At 30.7% G+C, this 19,440-nt stretch overlaps 2 protein-coding genes across 2 annotated transcripts; both read right to left on the bottom strand.

Moving 5' to 3' along the window:
* Positions 1 to 4,819: 4,819 nt before the first annotated feature.
* LOC109810425 (uncharacterized) lies at positions 4,820 to 5,442 on the bottom strand. The gene is given in 1 exon segment (XM_020373892.3): positions 4,820 to 5,442. A coding segment is annotated over 1 exon segment (285 nt). The 5' UTR covers positions 5,340 to 5,442; the 3' UTR covers positions 4,820 to 5,054.
* Positions 5,443 to 10,717: 5,275 nt separating this feature from the next.
* On the bottom strand, positions 10,718 to 11,086 carry LOC109810440 (non-specific lipid-transfer protein 13). Its single transcript, XM_020373909.3, has one exon. It carries the CDS (start codon positions 11,084 to 11,086, stop codon positions 10,718 to 10,720), a length of 369 nt encoding a protein of 122 aa, XP_020229498.2.
* Between the last annotated feature and the right edge of the window lie 8,354 nt (positions 11,087 to 19,440).

The raw sequence follows: 19,440 nt of genomic DNA, 5'->3' as shown, positions 1-19,440 counted from the left end.
TATTTGATAACTAAAATTAAAACAGTTAGATTATTATATCTCATTAAAATCAATATTAACTAAATTTTAATACCTATAATTAATAAAATAATTATTTTGAAGTTAAATTTAAAATTCAGAATGAATTCATGAATAAATTAACCTTTTGAAATATCTGAAAATATACAACAACTCCTACATACTTCAATATTCATATAGGATATAATGCATCGAACCTAATGTAGCAAGCTATTGAACCAAACCTGATAAAACTTAACACACAATGTAGTGAATACAACAAACTATTGAATCCAAAATATTTGACATGTACCAGAGGTTAACCAATCATAATGCACTTCCATAATCTTTATCATTATTGTTGTGTTGTACTTTCAGGTCATGCGTGCTCGATATTCATTAGTGTTCTAGAGATCTCGTCAAGATCCCATGCAAACAATCTTGCTTAACACTCATATCGATCGTCTCACACATTGTCAACCATCCATGTACAATCATTTTCACCTTTGGAAGTTTCGTATATTCCGTCAATTTTCATGAGCAACATAAGTTCTTTAGACTGTTGTTGAAAAAGAACATAACTTTGTTGGTTAAGATTAAGTTTTGTGTATGTGAAAACTAAAAAAATTGAGATAAGTTTTTTATAAATATATTTAAAAAATGAAAGAGAATATTAATGAATATCAGCTAAAAAAAATTAGGAAGTATTTAATAAAAAATATTATATTAAAATATACATTATTTTATATTTACTTTTAAAGAAACAAAATTTTAATAAAATATATCAGATATTCAATTCGGGTTCATGGACTATAGCACCTCGTAATTTTATTTAAATATGATATACACATAGCATTTGAGGCTAGGCATGGCAGCGGGGCGGGTAGGTTTTATGTTTTCTGCCCCTGCCCCCGATAACCACAAGGGATAAAATCTGGGTACCTATTCCTACTCCCGACGGGGTTTGGGTTTTCCTACATTGCCCTTGCCCCCGCTCTTGGACCTTTTTTTATTTTCTAATAAATATAAAAAAAAATTTAAAAAATAAAAGAGAAGCAAGATAATACAAGTTTTTACATTCTTTTTGATATATATAAGGGTAGTTTTGTAGTTATATTATTAAGCGAGAAAAATCTTAACCCAATCAACATGATTTTTTCTCGCCTAAATTGGAACGGGTTCAAACGAGGATATCCACGAGATCGGGTTAGAATACCATGCCTATTTGATAGCTTATATCCCATGTTTCAGTATTTTTTTTATAAAATATTTGCAAGACAAGTTATATAACTGAGACAACAACTTAAATTTACAAAAAGTTTTTTTTCTTAAAAGTAAGTTATTTTTATGAAACTGAAAATTTGAAATTTATATTATTTTTGTAACGTTGTTGGTAGACTGGAACGGGACGTTTCAAAGTTGGAACGAGTCGTTCCAAACTACTAGAAGAAGGGTGATTTAGTAGCTCAGAACGGGCCTTCTGGAGGGAGTACGGGTCGTTCCGAATGGAGAACGGGCCATTCTGGATGAGTTCAGAACGGACCGTTCTGCATGTGCTTTTTACACATGTTGAAGGGGTGCAGAACGGGTCGTTCCGGTTTCGAAACGGGCCGTTCTGGCCACTCCCAAACCTCTATAAATAGGCGTTGAGGGGGGGGGGGAGAAAATGGAAACTTAGAGAGAAGTTTTAGAGAGAAAGACTCTGGGCTTGGAAGCTTGCTTTTGGAAGATGGAGGTTCTCGGGTTGAGCTTCGGAAGGAAATTTCACTTCTTCTCAGCTCTTGGCAATGCTGAGCCAATCTTCAGGTTAGGGAAGCTTCATGTATTATTTCATTGAAGATGGTTAAGTTGTTGAGTGCAGATTGAGCTAAAAAGTTGGGTTTTGTTGTTTGAAAGAAAAGAGATGATTTATTTAAATTAATGGTTGATTTGTAATTTGTGCCGAATATGTTGTATATTGTTGAAGTTATTTATAAGGTGGTAAAGTTGCTAAGTTGCCTGATGAAAATGAGTTGAGTAGTTGTTGGCTTAAGTTGTTCATATGTTATGTGTTGATAATATGTGATATTGTGAAAGCTGTTATACGTTGTGTATTTGGTGAAACTAAGTTATTTTTATGTTGTTTATTGTTGAATTATTAATAAGTTGAGATGTATAAGTTGAAGTAGTTATTGTTGTAAAAGTTGTTTAAAGTTGTATGAGCTGTCTATTGTTGTAAGATGCTTATTGTTGTATTGTTGTAAGGTACCTATTATTGTTATAAGATGTCTATAGTTGTATTGTTGTAAGTTGCTTATAGTTGTTAAGATGTCTATTATTGTAAAGTTGTTAAGATGTCTATTGTTATAAAATTGCTATGATGCCTATAGTTGTAAAGTTGTCAAGTTGTTTATTGTCGTAAAGTTGTAAAGCTACCTATTGTTGTAAAGTTGGAAAGTTTGGGACATATGGTGAAGATATATGTCCTATGTTGAGAGACATAGTACTAAGGTGATAAGTTGAAAGTTGTTTTAAAGTTGAATCCCTTAGTACTGTGTGGGCGACATGGAAGTAGTCGATCCATGTCATGGTTGAATGACCAATTTTGAGTAAAGTATCTAGTCAGGCCGAGCTTTACCGATTACAAGCGGCCAATTTGAATAAAGTGTGATATGTTGAAAATTGTTGTTGTTATTAGATGATATTGTGTATCTATTGTTGTAGGTGTTATGTTGCTTTATGTTGCAAGTTGAAAGTAGAATTCTATTGTTGTTTATTATTATGTTGAGGTTATTTTTTTTTTATGTTTATTGTTGTGAGCTTACCCTAGCGTGTTTTCCTTATGTGGTTGAGAATGCAATGACCATACCTTGGTATGCGAGCAGATCGGGATAGGTGTTCTGCTGGACTGGGTAGCTTCGAGACTCAAGATGAGAGCTAACGTTGTAGTTAGTTGATTGGTAGTTTTTGACTACCTAGTTGTTATATAGGGTATTATTTTCCTTACTTTCAATTGTATATATATATATTGAGATTTTTAGTTGTGCATTCTCATTATATATATAATGGTTTAGTGGTGAGATTATTTTTTTATACTTGTATTTGGACGCTATAGACAATGTGAGACCTGGCGGGTCGTTACAATTTTGAATAAATTTTTAAAGTTGAATTATTACATAAAAATGATTATTTATTATATTAAAATGAAATTAAATATTTCAAAATCATTTTTCATCGAATTTATTTAAATAAAAATTCGTTCTAATTATAATTGATTATGAAATAATTTGATTTTCCCAACCTTCCAAAAAAAAACACACCACGGAGAACGAGAACCCCTAAAATTTGACTATCATTGGACACCGAAAGTTGGATACGCGATCCTTCATTCTCTACCAAGCAAGTAACAACAACGAAAAGAATCAGAACATTCCAGTTTTACTTTGCTTACAACTTCCTCCTTAAACACTTTCTTCTTTCTTTTCTCATTTTTCTTATGCTTTTAAGCAACCGTAACCTAACCATTTTCTATAAGCTCATATCGTACCTTTAACCTCAGTTAGGACACCGGTGACTACTTCACCAAATAAAGCCACTCTGGTCCCTCAAACAAACACACTCATCAAAGATTCTTTTGATGACATGATACAAAATAACATAGATTCACATGGAATTCGGCTATAATTTCATTATAAATTCTTTCGGACAATATTAAAAGCTTGTACCAAGCATTGCCATTTGCCAAAATCTTATATACACATAAACTACTAATATCATTCAACAAAAACCATCTTGTTCTAATAAGATAATACAGTTTAAGATAACAAAACCCTTGAATATTTAAGGTAGATACATATTCAAAATTTAAATAAACTAAAATCTCATACCAATTAATACACAATATTTGATAAGATATGTTTTTTTTTTTCATTTTAATTATTAATATTAAAAATTAATTAACAGAGATTTTTTTTCTATTAATTTTTTTAAAAGATTATTTTAACTTTTTATCAAATTTAATTTTTAATTATCATAATTATTTATAAATTATATTTTAATATTTAAAAATAAATTATTAATAAATAAACATAATCTTATGTTATAATATATGATATTTATATCTTTCAAAGTATTTATTTATATAAATTTTAAATATAATTTAAATATTCAAATAAAATATTTAATTTAAATGACCTTTATTATATATAACAAATATAAACCATGGTAAAATATTATCAATTATAATTTTCGCATCCCAAGAATAATTATTTCATTTTGAATGATTTTCCAAAAATGCTATAAATTATAGCATGACTTCCACCACAAGTTGCAAGATATTACTTACTATTTGAGAAAGAATATTCCATACGCCCCAGCCCCAGCCCCACCCCCACAAAGATAACACCATGCGGCCATCACATCAGAGAGGAGAGTGCTAATCAAAGATCGATTTTAACACAACTTTCAGTAACTTCACATTTATCTTCACCAATTACCTTAATAAAACGCTCAATCTGTTACCAAACAAACACCACTATCTCTCCGATTCCTTCGTTTGCAAATCAAAACAACCCCTAAATGATATCAACTAAACGAAAGGGAAGAAAGAAAAAAAAAAAAAAACACCTAATTCGATTTCTTGTATTCTTCTTCTTTCATTCCCTTTCAACCATTTTTTTCTTAATTGACATTAACGCTTCCTCAGGCACACAAATCTTATTCACAAAAGAAGGAAAAGGTCAACCATTTATATACGAAAAAACGAAATATGCATTCCTTTTTAGCCTACACACAACTAGGCATTAAAAAATTGAGAATTGGTAAAAGAAAAAGACATTGAAAATAAGCAGAAACCTAAAAACTCAAACTTTTTTTTTTTTAATTTCCGAGAAAGGGCAAATAAGAAAAGTACAGTATAATCCCGTAAAATTACAATATTTTTTTTCTCATTAATTCTCCTAAGAATAAAAAATATGAAAAATTTGACATAGATGAATTGGTCTCTAAAGGGCGAAATTGAAAAAAAAAAAGAAAAAAAAAAGATGAAGGTGGAGGGTGAGAATTGGGGGAAGTGAAGCTCATCTATGGGCAGTTACGAGGGTTTCAATGAAGCGCAAGCCATCGAATCTGGGAGCGAATTTCTCCGTAGAAGACGAATTCTGCGACGAAGTGTTGTTCTCGTGGCCTCGCCTCTCATCCTGCGAAAAAAGTTTCACTTTCTCACACGAGTTTCACGCAACAAAACGGAAGCCACGGAAAATCGAAGGAGTTAGAAAGAAAACCTGATGCGAAGAGGAGGAGATAGAGGCAGCGGTGGCGGAGGCGGCGGCGACGGAGGCGGCGAGGAGGCCGGACTTCTTCATGATGGGAAGATGTGGCGTGCAGAAGGAGAGAGAAAGTTTGCGTTAGAAAAGTTTGGTTTGTTTTGTTTGAAGCGACTTTCACTCTTTATATATAGACACTACTCTTCCGAGATTTTGTGGTGCTGAGGTAATCACACTTCAATTATTTATGCGGCAAATATACCTTGTTTTTTTTCTTCCTATTGCACTTACCTATTTACCCTTCCCTCTACATCTTTCATTTCTTTTTTATTTTTTATTTTCATTTAAATCATCTTCTCTCAAATAAACCTGCACTATTTTCTCATCTAATTTCTTCCTTTATTTCTTTATCTCTTTTCCAATTTAAACTAGTTCTCTCACTTTTATCTCAACTTAGATTTTGCTAGGATTTTTATTATTTTTTATAGATGATTATTTTATCTCTTCTAATTATCTGATATATCTTTTAACTTGTGTATTGATTAAAATTTATTTATCCCTTATTTAGTTTAGATTCTTTTATGTAATTTAGTTTTGATACATTTCAAAATCTTAACTACATTACTCAATATTGAAATCTTTTTTTGGTCGCGATCATATATTCAAATATATTTCAACAGAGAATTATTATTCAATTTTGATTATTTTAATTTATTATGCGTGACAATTATTTTTTTAGATATATTCAATATTTTTTAAAACTAAATTATTAAACTTTATCGAGGTCATTTAATATATTTACTTTAATTATATTTTTATTTTAGGTTGTTATATTGAGTCTTTGTTTAAATTTTTCTTTTAAAAATTACTTCTTTAATAAAATAAACCGTTTCAACTCATTTTTTTTGATGTGTTTGTTTACAATATTTTTAAAAATAAAAAACAATAACAGTTATTTTTAAGAAATCCTATCTACTTTTAAAATATTATTTTTTAAAATCATTTTATATATATTTCTAAATTTTAAAAAAACTAACCTGTCGTAGTGTGAATTATACACCGGAAATTAATATATATTCTGGTTTACCATTTTAACTAAGTCTCCTTTTCTAACAATAAAATATTATTAAAAGATTTGACTATACTTTCACACTAATCAACATATTTGTTATGAATTATAACAAATATTTACTATAATCATATTATATAAATATTTTTATTTTTATACCAAATATTTATAACCATAAAATTTACGTATTAAGTTTGACGTGCATGATATACATATTAAAAGTACTACCTTTTATTTAAATTTAATGTGTTGTTATAATATATATATATATATATATATATATATATATATATATATATATATATATATCTTAGATAAGCATAAGAATTAGTTATATTTATTGGTCCAATTTTTAAAATTATTTTACAATGAATTTAATTTAATTTAAATTTAAACACTCCTAATAATTGTCAACAGAGAAAATGACTTGTCAGTTATCACATGAGGAAGAGATAGCGGCCACCGTAAGTACATCCTGCAAACGAGGCAGAGCACAGATGCAGAAAGGCTGTGTGAGAAAGTACTAGAAGCTTAAGGAGAAAGCTACAAAATTTAGGTAATTCATAATGAGAAATGTCATATTTAAACCATAAAAAATATATAATATACTTTATATTTAAGAATTTTTTTATATTAAATTTTAACGATTTAAGTATTAAATTAAAAAATTTTATTATATAAATGAAATTTGCATATTTTTTTAAATTTTTAAAATTATTTAATATTTTATTTTATTAATTTAAATTAATGTATAAAATATTTTAATAATTATTTATCAATTATAGTTAATAAAATAAAGTATCCAATAATTTTTAAATTTTTTAAAAATTTACAAACTTGATTTATGCATTCAGATATTTTAATTTAATAATTGAATCGTTAAAATTTGATGTAAAACATTAGTCATGCGCTTGGATAGAGACTTACCATTAGAGTAAGTACATCTCTCTATCAACATTTGTTTACTTATCTAGTGCTACAATTGGTTTTCAAGCTTCAATGTCTTGGGTTTGAGTTTTGTGTTTGATAAAAAATGACGCTGAAAGAGATAACCTTAATGTAGTCAAGGTCTCAAAGAAGACTAGTTACCATGAAGCCAATAGAGACTCATGCCACGTTGAATTATATGACACTAAGTGTAAGTTTGAAACCTTACACAAAATATTATATACCTTCAATAATTTTTTGTATAATATAAATTTAATATATCAAATCATTGAATTATATGATATTACATCCATAATCATGTATATGAAAACTTAATTATAAACACTCCCTTATAAGACTATTACTATTATCTTTTCCACAACTATTAATATCATCACCATCATCGTTCTTGTTATTTTTGCTAGTAGTGATGGTAGTGACAATAATGTCAATGGTGGTGATGGTAATTAGAGTTGTTAAAAGGGATAACCTGGCCAACCCATCATGAGTTGAATAATAGATAAACCAATCCAACCTGACTCACCTTTAGGTAAACTTAAAAAAAAACTATATTGACTCAATTCATCACAGGTTGATAGGTTAAACGAGTTAACTTACTTAAATTAAAAAATATAAAAATGAACAAAATAATATTGAATTTTATAATATATATATATATATATATATATATATATATATATTACAATTATATTTTTGAATTACAACTATGTTAACAAATAAGACAAATAAAATATAAAAAATAAACATTACCCACAACTAATTTAATCAACTTATAAAATTAAAGTTGTTACGTAAAATATTGACAAATAATATTAAATCGACACTAATTATCATAATTCATAATTAGTATATACAAAATTTTAGTTAATAATAAAAATGTATAATCACATGAATTAACATTTGAAAATATAAAATTAAAATAAAAATAAAATATACTAGGTGAGTTAACTCGACTCACCATGAATTAGTTCATGGTGAGTCGAGTTGTAAGTGAATTAGGTCAAATTTTTCTTATAATTAGAGTGAGCTAAAATGTTTTGGCCTAACCCAACTTAAACCGTAGCGAATCGATTTGACTTATGGGTTTCGACTTATTTTGAAAACTCTAATGGTGATAATGGTAACAATATCACTAATATTGTCGTTATTATCATCACTATTACTGTTCTCACTACTTAGTCCTAACAACAATGATAACATTGCTATCACCACTGTCACCCCTTGATAGTGGTAGTGACTACACTTATGACGATGGGTGATGATGATATTAATAGTGAAAAATAATAATAATAATAATAATAATAATATGATTATTAATAAGATGTGATAATTAAAATTTTAATTATGATTATTAATTATTTTTTATTTTTATTTTTAATGATATATCACTTAAATATAAATAAATATTAAACTTTAATGATTAACGTATTTTATTTTAATTATGAGTTAAAAATTTTTATTTTTAAATTTAAGAGACTTAGTGTTCTTATTTTAAAATAAAAAGACTAAAATAAAAAATAAAAATATAAAAATAAAAATATAATTTAGTCTTAACAAATAAATTACATTAAATTATGTGACAAGGAAACACATGTGTTTATATTTATACATTAGAATTAAAACAACAACCATATAGGTTAACCTTAGGGCTTAAAAGGATTACTTATAGGGAAATAACAATTGTTCTAGAATGTGAAGTTGGGCCAGACTTTGTGAAGGGTAATATAGTAAAAGAAACGTGTTATAATTTTAGAGGTTTTGAGCCACTCATATGGACGTTGATATTTTGGAGCTGATGTTACGTAAAATCAGTTCTCGTTGGCCGATTTTTTTAGGGCCAATCAATGAAGAACAAACACGTGGGTGGTACTGTTGAAACCAACGAGGCATCACGGTTGTCACACGTTAATTTTCATGTTCTCTTCTTGTAAATGTTTCCTTATTTTCATTGTGATTTTGTGGTAGAGTGAGTGGGTGGCTGGTGGCTTGCCATTGTTAAGTTGAGTGGTACTTAATAGATAGAAAAAGAAAGGACAAAGTGAAACAATGAATAATAATGTCCTTTCTTTCTTTTAACAGACACCAATTCTCCTTTTTCAATTTTCACCATCAAAGAACAAATTAAATATAAAATCATTCTTAATAAAATTTTTCATCCCTTCATTTTCACTTTCATTTTAAGATAATTTATTATTATATAGAAAATTTAATTATTTACTTTACAAGAGAGAATTTTTTTATAAGTTTTTGAGTCTTTATTAATAATTTTTTAATTATAAATTATTTTAAATATGAACTAAATTTATTTAAATTACTATAATTAATTTTCAAGTTAAATAGAAAAAAAATAAAACTCGGTTTACACTCATCTCTAACATACTTGTCAAGCACGGGAAGAGAATACTAATTATAATAATAATATCTCCCCAAATTAATTAGTAAAATATATGGTAAAACAAATTTTCCTAATATTTAACACGAGTTAACACTAAACATTTAAATTTAACTAAAACGTGTAAGGTTATCTAAAATATATAATCTTCTTTAATATGATGGATGAATGATTTTATAATGAATTTTTTTTTTAAAAATAGTCAAGGAGATTTCTAATATTAATTAATGAAGAGTATGAAAATTTATACATGAAAATTAAATTCTAAGACAATTTCCTATTTATTAGGTAAGAAAGCTCTTATTAAAGCGTCCCGAAATTGTTATCCACATGTTTAGCCTTCTTTTTTATAAGCCAATAATTTAAAGTGATATATAGTCTAAGGCGATAAGCACAAAAGATTTGAGATAAAACTCTACTGTTTACCAAAACATAAATAACTATTTTTAATTTTTTGAGGGAGGGGGAATGAATCCTGCTTTCTTTTTATCGGTTATGAATTATTCTTAGCTACATATTGCAAAGCATGTCTTATCTTTCTTCTACTATTTGGCTGACACCACAAATATGTAGCAACATTATCGTTCAACTTGACATCCTATTCCAAGGCCTATAATAAGTAGAGTATATATAGTAAATTACAATGACATTTTTATGAGGATTCATGAAACTATAGATAAATATCTTCATTTTTTTTTTTTTACTTTTACACAAACGTCTCTCAATTATTATTTAATAAAATACATGACAGTAATACATTATAAACATTATAATGCAGATGTTTATATGCATTCTCACCAAATATCAAATAGTAACAGCATAATTTACTCTAATGTTTTATTAACTTGTGCATGTTCATGTTGCCAATTCATTTGTCCACTTTCGAACCTCCCTTGCAGTGTTGCACACCATCATGATATACCTAACCAACCCTGCCAAAAGGGAAGCTCCACCAACCAGTCAATCAAACATAATTGAACACTTTCCTTTTCACACGAGACAACATAATATGCATGATAATTGAAAAAAAAAAAGACAAAGAAAGTTTGAACATTGTTTCAATTTTACTTACTTTGAGCAATCCATGCTATCAGAGATGGGAAAGCTGAGGGTAGTGTTGCACATAAGGGGAAGATCCTGTATCTTGGAGGGCTCCATTGCAGGTGTCATTCCCCTAACCATGACCTCAATGCACCAACAAATGGTTCTGGGGCCTGTCCTGTTACTATGAGCCAGTGTGTTCAGCTTTGCAACGTGTTTGCAGCATCTTGTTGATGGCACAGGGAAATTTGGATCCCCCATTAGGAATTCCAAGCAATAGGGGAAGTATTCAAATACAGGCTCACAAGCAGAGAAAATAGTATCTTTAGCCTCACCCACATGTGATACACAAACCAGACACACTGCTAGTACTACTAGAATGCGACTCATACCCATTATTCAGTACGAGGTTAATCTTAGATGTTTATTTTTATTAATTTCTAATAACTAGACTTGCTTTTAAATGAAAAATTGTTAGATGGTTTAGATCATTATAGTACTAACTAATTTTCACATAACACGTAAACTAGTCTATTATTAACTCTTTATATAATCCAATGACATATACTTAGTTCTTCCAAAAATGGCTGCAATTTAACTTTTAAAAAGATCTTTTTTTCTATTTTTTATTTTTTTATTTTAATTTTCAGTGTATTATTAATTATTAATTTTTTAATTTATTCTCTCGTAGATTTTTCAACCATCTCAATTAAAAGCAATACATTTATCATTGTTTTTAACCTATATATATATATATATATATATATATATATATATATATATATAATATAAATTTGTAATATTTTGGTATGGAACGAACGATAATTTCTCCTATTTAAGACATGCCACATTTATGTTCCTTAAAATCCTGAAAACCGTTGAATTATACACATTCCCCAAACGAAAGAAAAATGTCATGTAGGATGTAGTTTGTGCATGCGAAGAAATTAAAATTACAATTGCTTGCACCAAATGCTACTACTGCCATATTATCAGATTTTGTAGATTAGGCTAGCCACTCCACTTTCATGATTTCCTGAATTGGGTGGGGGCATAAAGAAGGGGACCATGAAATCATGAACTTGTATCACACGGCAGAGGTATGTGCAGCGCATGGAGTTATATTTCTCGGCACAATCTTCCCGTGATTTTGGATTCCAAGTAGGATCAATAATTTAACATTCATACCCAAGTTGGCCCTATCGTTTGACATTCTTTAATCTTTATTCTTTACTAATAATTCAATGTGAAGAGTGAATGATTGAATGCAGGGTAGGTTGATAGGGTTTAATTTAAAACAGATTATCTCGATCTTCACATGACCAATATTTATATTTTTCTTCTCGATCTTCCTTCTATCGCCATCAGCTATTGGTTGTGTAGTGGCTATTGTGAGAAGAAGAACGTGACAATAACCCCTTAACAGCTGCACTGCATTATTATGGGTTATGTTATATAGTGATATGGATATGTCGGTGATGGTCGGTACATGCAATAATTTGAGATTTCTCACTACAAAAACAAGTAATATTTATGTGTATTTAAAAAGAAGAATAGTATTATTTATAGTTCAGCTATATAAAATAAATGGTCGAGTTGGAAGGGAATCTCGCATTATGTACGATGAGATTAGTTTTGGTGTGAAATTATTCATACTTGAAACGTTACTTCCTTATGGCGCGTTTATGACTGTAAATAGCAATTGTAAAATTGAACTCTAATGTCCTTTTTCTTTAGCGCATGCTAAAGAATGTCAGGTAGTAAAACTACTTGATGTTTAACTTAATGCAGAGAACAAAACTCTACAAAGAGGATCACATCGACCACGTGAGACAGCACGTGATACACTTTCTCGGCCACCGAGACAGTCGAAACAGAGGATGTTTATCAAAATACAGTAGTCTTAGACTTGTCGGCTACCGAGACAGCTGAGATGGAAAAGCCTCTACATCACTGGATTTATCACGGTTCTCGGATTTGTCGGCAACCGAAACGGCCGAACCTACAGGGCCCTTTACGCCCAAAACGTCGAAGACTCGACCATAGTAGTAACCTAACTAGTCGACCAAATAACGTCTCGACTCGGCCCGAGGCCGAGACCCGAAGAACAGCTTCAGCCTTATACCTTTCGACTTGGCCAATGGCCGAGACGACTAAATATAACAATTAGAACGACGATCATGATTAACTAGGATAAACACATGATTAAGGCATAATCAGCCGTTTAGTACCGTATTACCTAATTTAGTAATTGTCGGAGAAGGCCTGTCACATTCAGGGTCCATTATAAGTAATATAAATAAGTCACGTAAAACGAGGTATGTTACTGTTCATTTATTACTATCGAGATTCGTCCTTGTCCTGACTTGAGCGTCGGAGTGCCTTTTGCAGGTATCCTTCCCCTTTTAGAACGTTCTTTTGGAGCTCTTATTCGACCTTCAAACTTAGAAGATTACGAGTGTATCCTTAGGCAGATACAAAAACTCATTCATCAATTAATCGGTAGGTAACATGTCTTTGGTCAAATTGTCCATTATGTTTAGCGGGTAAGCATGGAATTAGCATAAGATTTCATTATTGATGAGACATAGAGATAAGGACCAAGATGACTAGTTCAGATAGAGCTAGACACTGTAAAATACATCATTCATTGTGACTAGGCCGAAAGAATGATAAATTGTTGAAATTAATATATAGCATACATTTGTGCCCAAAAAAAGTTCGATTAAATGGTGCACACTTGTGTTATTTCTCTAGCAATGACTGACTATATCACATTGGGATGATTTGACAAAAGTAGCTAACAAATGTTCTTATGCTTGGCTTTGACCATCTCCCTTTTTACTTGCCATGCAAAATCCTAGTTTTTAGTTTCTACTTTCATGTCTCGAATTAGACATTGTTCAAGCTCCATTCATTAGTTCATAATAGTTTTTGTTCTAATAAGTAAAAAAATTTAACATTATTTAAGATTCATTTTAGAATATCATCTATAAAAACTCTTTTCTCTTAACTTATTCAACAACTTTTTAGTACAAAATTGGTGATATCTACTACACACTAAAGTGGATAATACTTTAAATGTGTCATTCTACCGATGTTGATAAGATCACAAGATAAGGCAATCCAAAGGTTTTGCGAAATGGGTATGAGCTGACATAAGCGGATCGAGTAATAAATAATATGCAAGTGAGGATGCATCCCAAAGAAGAAAAAAGGCAGGAAAAGTACTCAAGAGAACACAAATCTCACTACAATATGGAAATATCTTGTGGACAAAAATATAACATGATCTGCCTATGTTCCCATGAATGATGTATTTGAATGACTGCATGGTCCAGAAATGAGAAGAAAAAAAATGTGTCCTCGTCAACATGGAAAATATCTCGATGATTATCAGCACATGTAAAATATCTAAATGCAATTCGAAGGGAATATAATTGCCTGTTGAGATATTGAGAGAAATGTTATTTAGATATTTGGTATAATGAGGGAATTATTCTCTATTTTTTCAATTAAAAAAATTATGTTCTCTTTCCATCATTTGATTATAGATAGGTAAAGCAAAATGCTAAATCGCTAACCAGTGCCTTGGGAGAACTTGTTAAGAAATTAAAAGAAGATTTTTTTTTATATTAAGAAATGTATTTGTACATTCTCACATGTAACTTGTAATTTTATTGATAAAAACTTTCTACTAATTAATTTCTTAACTAGTATTTTTATTTATTCAATAAACTTTGGGTTTCACTTCTTTTAAATAAGTATCTAAAAAGAGAGTCCATTTTTAGGACGTCTTTATAGATTCATATTTCTTTTTTCTTGGACTTCTATTAAGAAGGCAATACAACAACGATTTTATGTTTGAGATTTTGATTTAGGATTGAGGAAGGTAAAATTTTCCTTTGGTATGATAGATGGCCTCAACAAGGATCTCTATGTAATTTAGTTGACTATGTGCATATTAGTGATGTGAATATGGAACTTCACCATCTCTTTCATAATGAGAATTGGAATTAGAATCTTTTGTCAACCCCTCTCTCTCATTTGACTAAAGATCTCATTATTAGTTCCTTTATTAATAATGTAATTAGTTACTCCACCAAATTTGCTTATAAGTGGATCACTCGAACCTGTTTTACCTGTAGCAGTTTGCTTGATTCCCAAATTTGGTCGTGGTCTTTTCCAATCCCAATTAAACACATTTTGTGGCTTTCTAGCCACCTATCTTTACCAACCAACGCTCTTGGAGTTAAAAACTCTTCTTTTATAGGTGTGGTGCTTTTTTGGAGAACTTTTTTCATGTATTGAGAGACTATAGTAAAGTTAAGTAGATTTGAAGCTCTTTTGATTTCATTTGGCAAGATGATGATGATGATGACTTTCACATTTGGCTGAGAGATAATTCAACTAGTAGGAAAGGTATGCTTTGCAATCACTAGGACAATCTGGAGTTTATCAAGATTTTGTTTGGCATGAGTGCTATGTGTTCAACTAAATCAACACCATAGTATTTCTATCCATTTCGACTTTTAATATAAAAAAATTTGTTTCTGTCGACCATTTTCTAGTCAAGTGTTGATAGACCATGGGCCAAGGGCCCAGTGACCAGAGCTATGGCTAGGAGGATACAGGAAGAGCTGGATCTTGAGAAGACTAATGGGCTTGTTAGGCCCAAGGTAATCTTCACTTGGAATGCTCTATCATGAAGAGAAGGCTTTAGTTCTACTTGTTTATATTGTACAGTTCATGCATAGTCTTTTGTATAGGTTATTTTTGCCTTTGTATTGTGAGGCACTTTATTTGCTTTTTCCTAGTGATTGTATATTGTTTTTAAGGTAGGTTACTTGGAGAGTTTAACTCCATTTAACCTCCCTAGTTGATACTTTCATTTTGTATTTTTTCAGTAGGGAAAAGGGGGTGACATTTAGCAATGCTTGAGGGTGTGCTTAGAAATTGGGCCTGAGTTTGGCCTAGGCAAAATTTTACATATTGGACTCATTTTGCTCCTAATTTTTCATAGATTTGATTTAGCTAGGTTTCATCATCAAATGATGAACCTAACTAAACCAAATCAAAGATTTTCAAATTAATTCAAGGAGCATTTTGAACCATGGGCCGCCTAGCTTGTTCCTTCTCCTTGGCCGAATTTCTCAAGCATTCCTTCTTGAGTTTGAAGCTTGTCTTGCAAGCTTCTAAACTCAAGCAAGGTTAGCTTACCTTACCATGGTTCCTAAATGAACCATGGTCAAGGCTTAGCTTCTCCTACAAGCTAGCTAAACCGTAGGAGTTTAAGTTAACCCTACCATGGTTCCTAGTGAACCATGGTTAAGGATAACTTCTCCTACAAGCTACTCTCCCCTATATATTTGATTTTCCTACACTTGTACTCACTTTTGATGAATTTGAGAAATAAACTTCAGAATTTCTCTCTCAAGAGTCCTCACAAAAACCGTAGAGAAACCTTTCTCTCTAAGGTTTCACCAAAGTTCTTCTACCTTTGCATTGGTTCCTCAAGCTTCTACATTAAGCTTAAGGAAAACCGAACCTACTTCCAAGACTTCTTCTCCATTGAAGAATACTTCAAGGAGCTTCAAAGAGTCATTGAAGTCAAGACCTCAAGAACATTCACGGTCCTAAGGATGGAGAACTTGAAGATCATCAATCTTCTCCAAGTGAACTCCATCATTTTTCCTTCTCAAAGAAAGTCAAAACTCAACCCAAGAGGAGATGGTCCCTTCCAAGTCCTCCAAAGAATTAATGATAATGCTTACAGGTTAGATCTTCCCAGTGATTATGGAGTAAGTAACACTTTTAATGTATGTGATCTTATTCCCTTTGCAGGTTATGATGAGGAAGATGAGCCTACAGATTTGAGGACAAATCCTTCTCAAGAAGGAGGGGATGATAGACCATGGGCCAAGGGCCCAGTGACCAGAGCTATGGCTAGGAGGATACAGGAAGAGCTGGATCTTGAGAAGACTAATGGGCTTGTTAGGCCCAAGGTAATCTTCACTTGGAATGCTCTATCATGAAGAGAAGGCTTTAGTTTTACTTGTTTATATTGTACAGTTCATGCATAGTCTTTTGTATAGGTTATTTTTGCCTTTGTATTGTGAGGCACTTTATTTGCTTTTTCCTAGTGATTGTATATTGTTTTTAAGGTAGGTTACTTGGAGAGTTTAACTCCATTTAACCTCCCTAGTTGATACTTTCATTTTGTATTTTTTCAGTAGGGAAAAGGGGGTGACATTTAGCAATGCTTGAGGGTGTGCTTAGAAATTGGGCCTGAGTTGGGCCTAGGCAAAATTTTACATATTGGACTCATTTTGCTCCTAATTTTTCATAGATTTGATTTAGCTAGGTTTCATCATCAAATGATGAACCTAACTAAACCAAATCAAAGATTTTCAAATTAATTCAAGGAGCATTTTGAACCATGGGCCGCCTAGCTTGTTCCTTCTCCTTGGCCGAATTTCTCAAGCATTCCTTCTTGAGTTTGAAGCTTGTCTTGCAAGCTTCTAAACTCAAGCAAGGTTAGCTTACCTTACCATGGTTCCTAAATGAACCATGGTCAAGGCTTAGCTTCTCCTACAAGCTAGCTAAACCGTAGGAGTTTAAGTTAACCCTACCATGGTTCCTAGTGAACCATGGTTAAGGATAACTTCTCCTACAAGCTACTCTCCCCTATATATTTGATTTTCCTACACTTGTACTCACTTTTGATGAATTTGAGAAATAAACTTCAGAATTTCTCTCTCAAGAGTCCTCACAAAAACCGTAGAGAAACCTTTCTCTCTAAGGTTTCACCAAAGTTCTTCTACCTTTGCATTGGTTCCTCAAGCTTCTACATCAAGCTTAAGGAAAACCGAACCTACTTCCAACACTTCTTCTCCATTGAAGAATACTTCAAGGAGCTTCAAAGAGTCATTGAAGTCAAGACCTCAAGAACATTCACGGTCCTAAGGATGGAGAACTTGAAGATCATCAATCTTCTCCAAGTGAACTCCATCAAGTGTGCTATTCTAAATGAGTCTACTTGCAAAATCAACACAAATGAGAGCTTTTTGGAACATGCAGGTAAGTCAAGTTTGACTGTCTACTTCAAAATCGTCTCGAATAATAGACTCAAGAATTTGCAAGATATTGTGATGTCTTAACTAAGATGTATGCAAAATTGTTGGGCATTTATCATGATTTTCATATTCTGCATGAAGTAAGATACCACTATTATTTGTGAGTCAAACTCAATGAATGAGTTATTGCTCATCAAACAAAGAGTGTCACTATTTCACTAGCATGCTCCTCTAATTTTCAAAATTAGAGTTTTTCTCACTTTCTCTTAGGATATCTCCTTTAAATATGCTTATAGGGAAGGAAACAAATGTACTAATTGATTAACAAAACTAGAAATTAATTCTTTCAATGAATTTTTTCTTTTTATGAGACAATTATCTATTTTTGTCATTGCGAATGCTATAGGAATCTTATATCTTATGGTAGTAGTTTTTTCTTTTTTCCTTTTGTTTTTGTCTTTCCCATTAATAAAAAAAAACCAATATTCTAAGGGAACTGTTAGCTAGACTCAGATTTATTCTAATCCTTAAATTTAGGCAATCTGGCGTGACATTGTAATAATGCTGGTTAAAGTTTTAGCAAGACAGTCACAAAGAAGAAAACCTGAACGGCATCATAACTCAGTCATAAGGCATAACCATATATTAATTCAAGCAATTAATATCTTTGAGTTCCAAAATTACCCACTTTAATTGACCATTTACAGACATTAAATTACATTATTCTCCTTCCAGCGCAAATAGTGACTACTACAGACATCTTAACACACTGTATAGGAACCAAGAAGAACAACATATAAAATTGACCAGTATATTCAAAACGGGCCAAGTTTAAGCCCAATATTGGGAGGCCATAGCAAGTGGGTTAGACGAAAATAGCTTGCATTTTAATGGGCTGCAAAATAAGTTCATGAGTTTTTCATCAATTTGCAAGTATTTTATCAATTTTTTTTTCCTGTTAGGGGCATGTCAAGAGGACTCTTGATTAAGGTAAAAAATAAAAACTATAATTTTATAAATAAAAAAAACTGTAAACTTGAGTTTATATAATTATATGAATAGTAAAAAATAAAAGTTAGTTAGTAATTCCTCAAAAGATCATGGTTATTTTTTAATCTTAAGTAATTATATACAATTTATTGATATATATTTATAAATTCCATTTCTCATGTACATATACCTTATTTTTAAATAATAAAACCATCGGTTCACAACTTCGCATAGACCAAGTCAATTGTATAAACTGATGGTGCATTTTAAAAATACAGGACACAACACGTCTAAGACGCCATTGCATAAAATTATATATTATAATTATAAAACTGAGTATTCTAAACATAAAACTCTAATTCTTAACATAAAGTAAAAATGCATAAATACTAAAATTACTAATGAATCCTTAAAAAAATTATTAAACAATATCATATATTTTGAAATATAAGTATATATAACAAGTATCATTATTCATTAGTCAACCATAATAGAATGATATTAGGATTTTTAATATATGATAAGCGTTCTATAATTTAAGATATGAAATGTTTATGCTAAATATTAGTTTCATTTGATAGTATTAGTAGATAACGTTAAATTGTAAAAAGTGAATAAAATTGTATCATTTTGCAGGTGTTTCAATTTCAAACACACAATTTTTATAATTGTGACCCCATTTTG

The sequence above is a fragment of the Cajanus cajan genome, chromosome 10, assembly GCF_000230855.2.
Source record: "Cajanus cajan strain Asha chromosome 10, NIPB_CcT2T_4, whole genome shotgun sequence".
Taxonomy (NCBI): Eukaryota; Viridiplantae; Streptophyta; class Magnoliopsida; order Fabales; family Fabaceae; genus Cajanus; species Cajanus cajan.
This window is presented reverse-complemented; position numbering and strand designations above follow the sequence as displayed.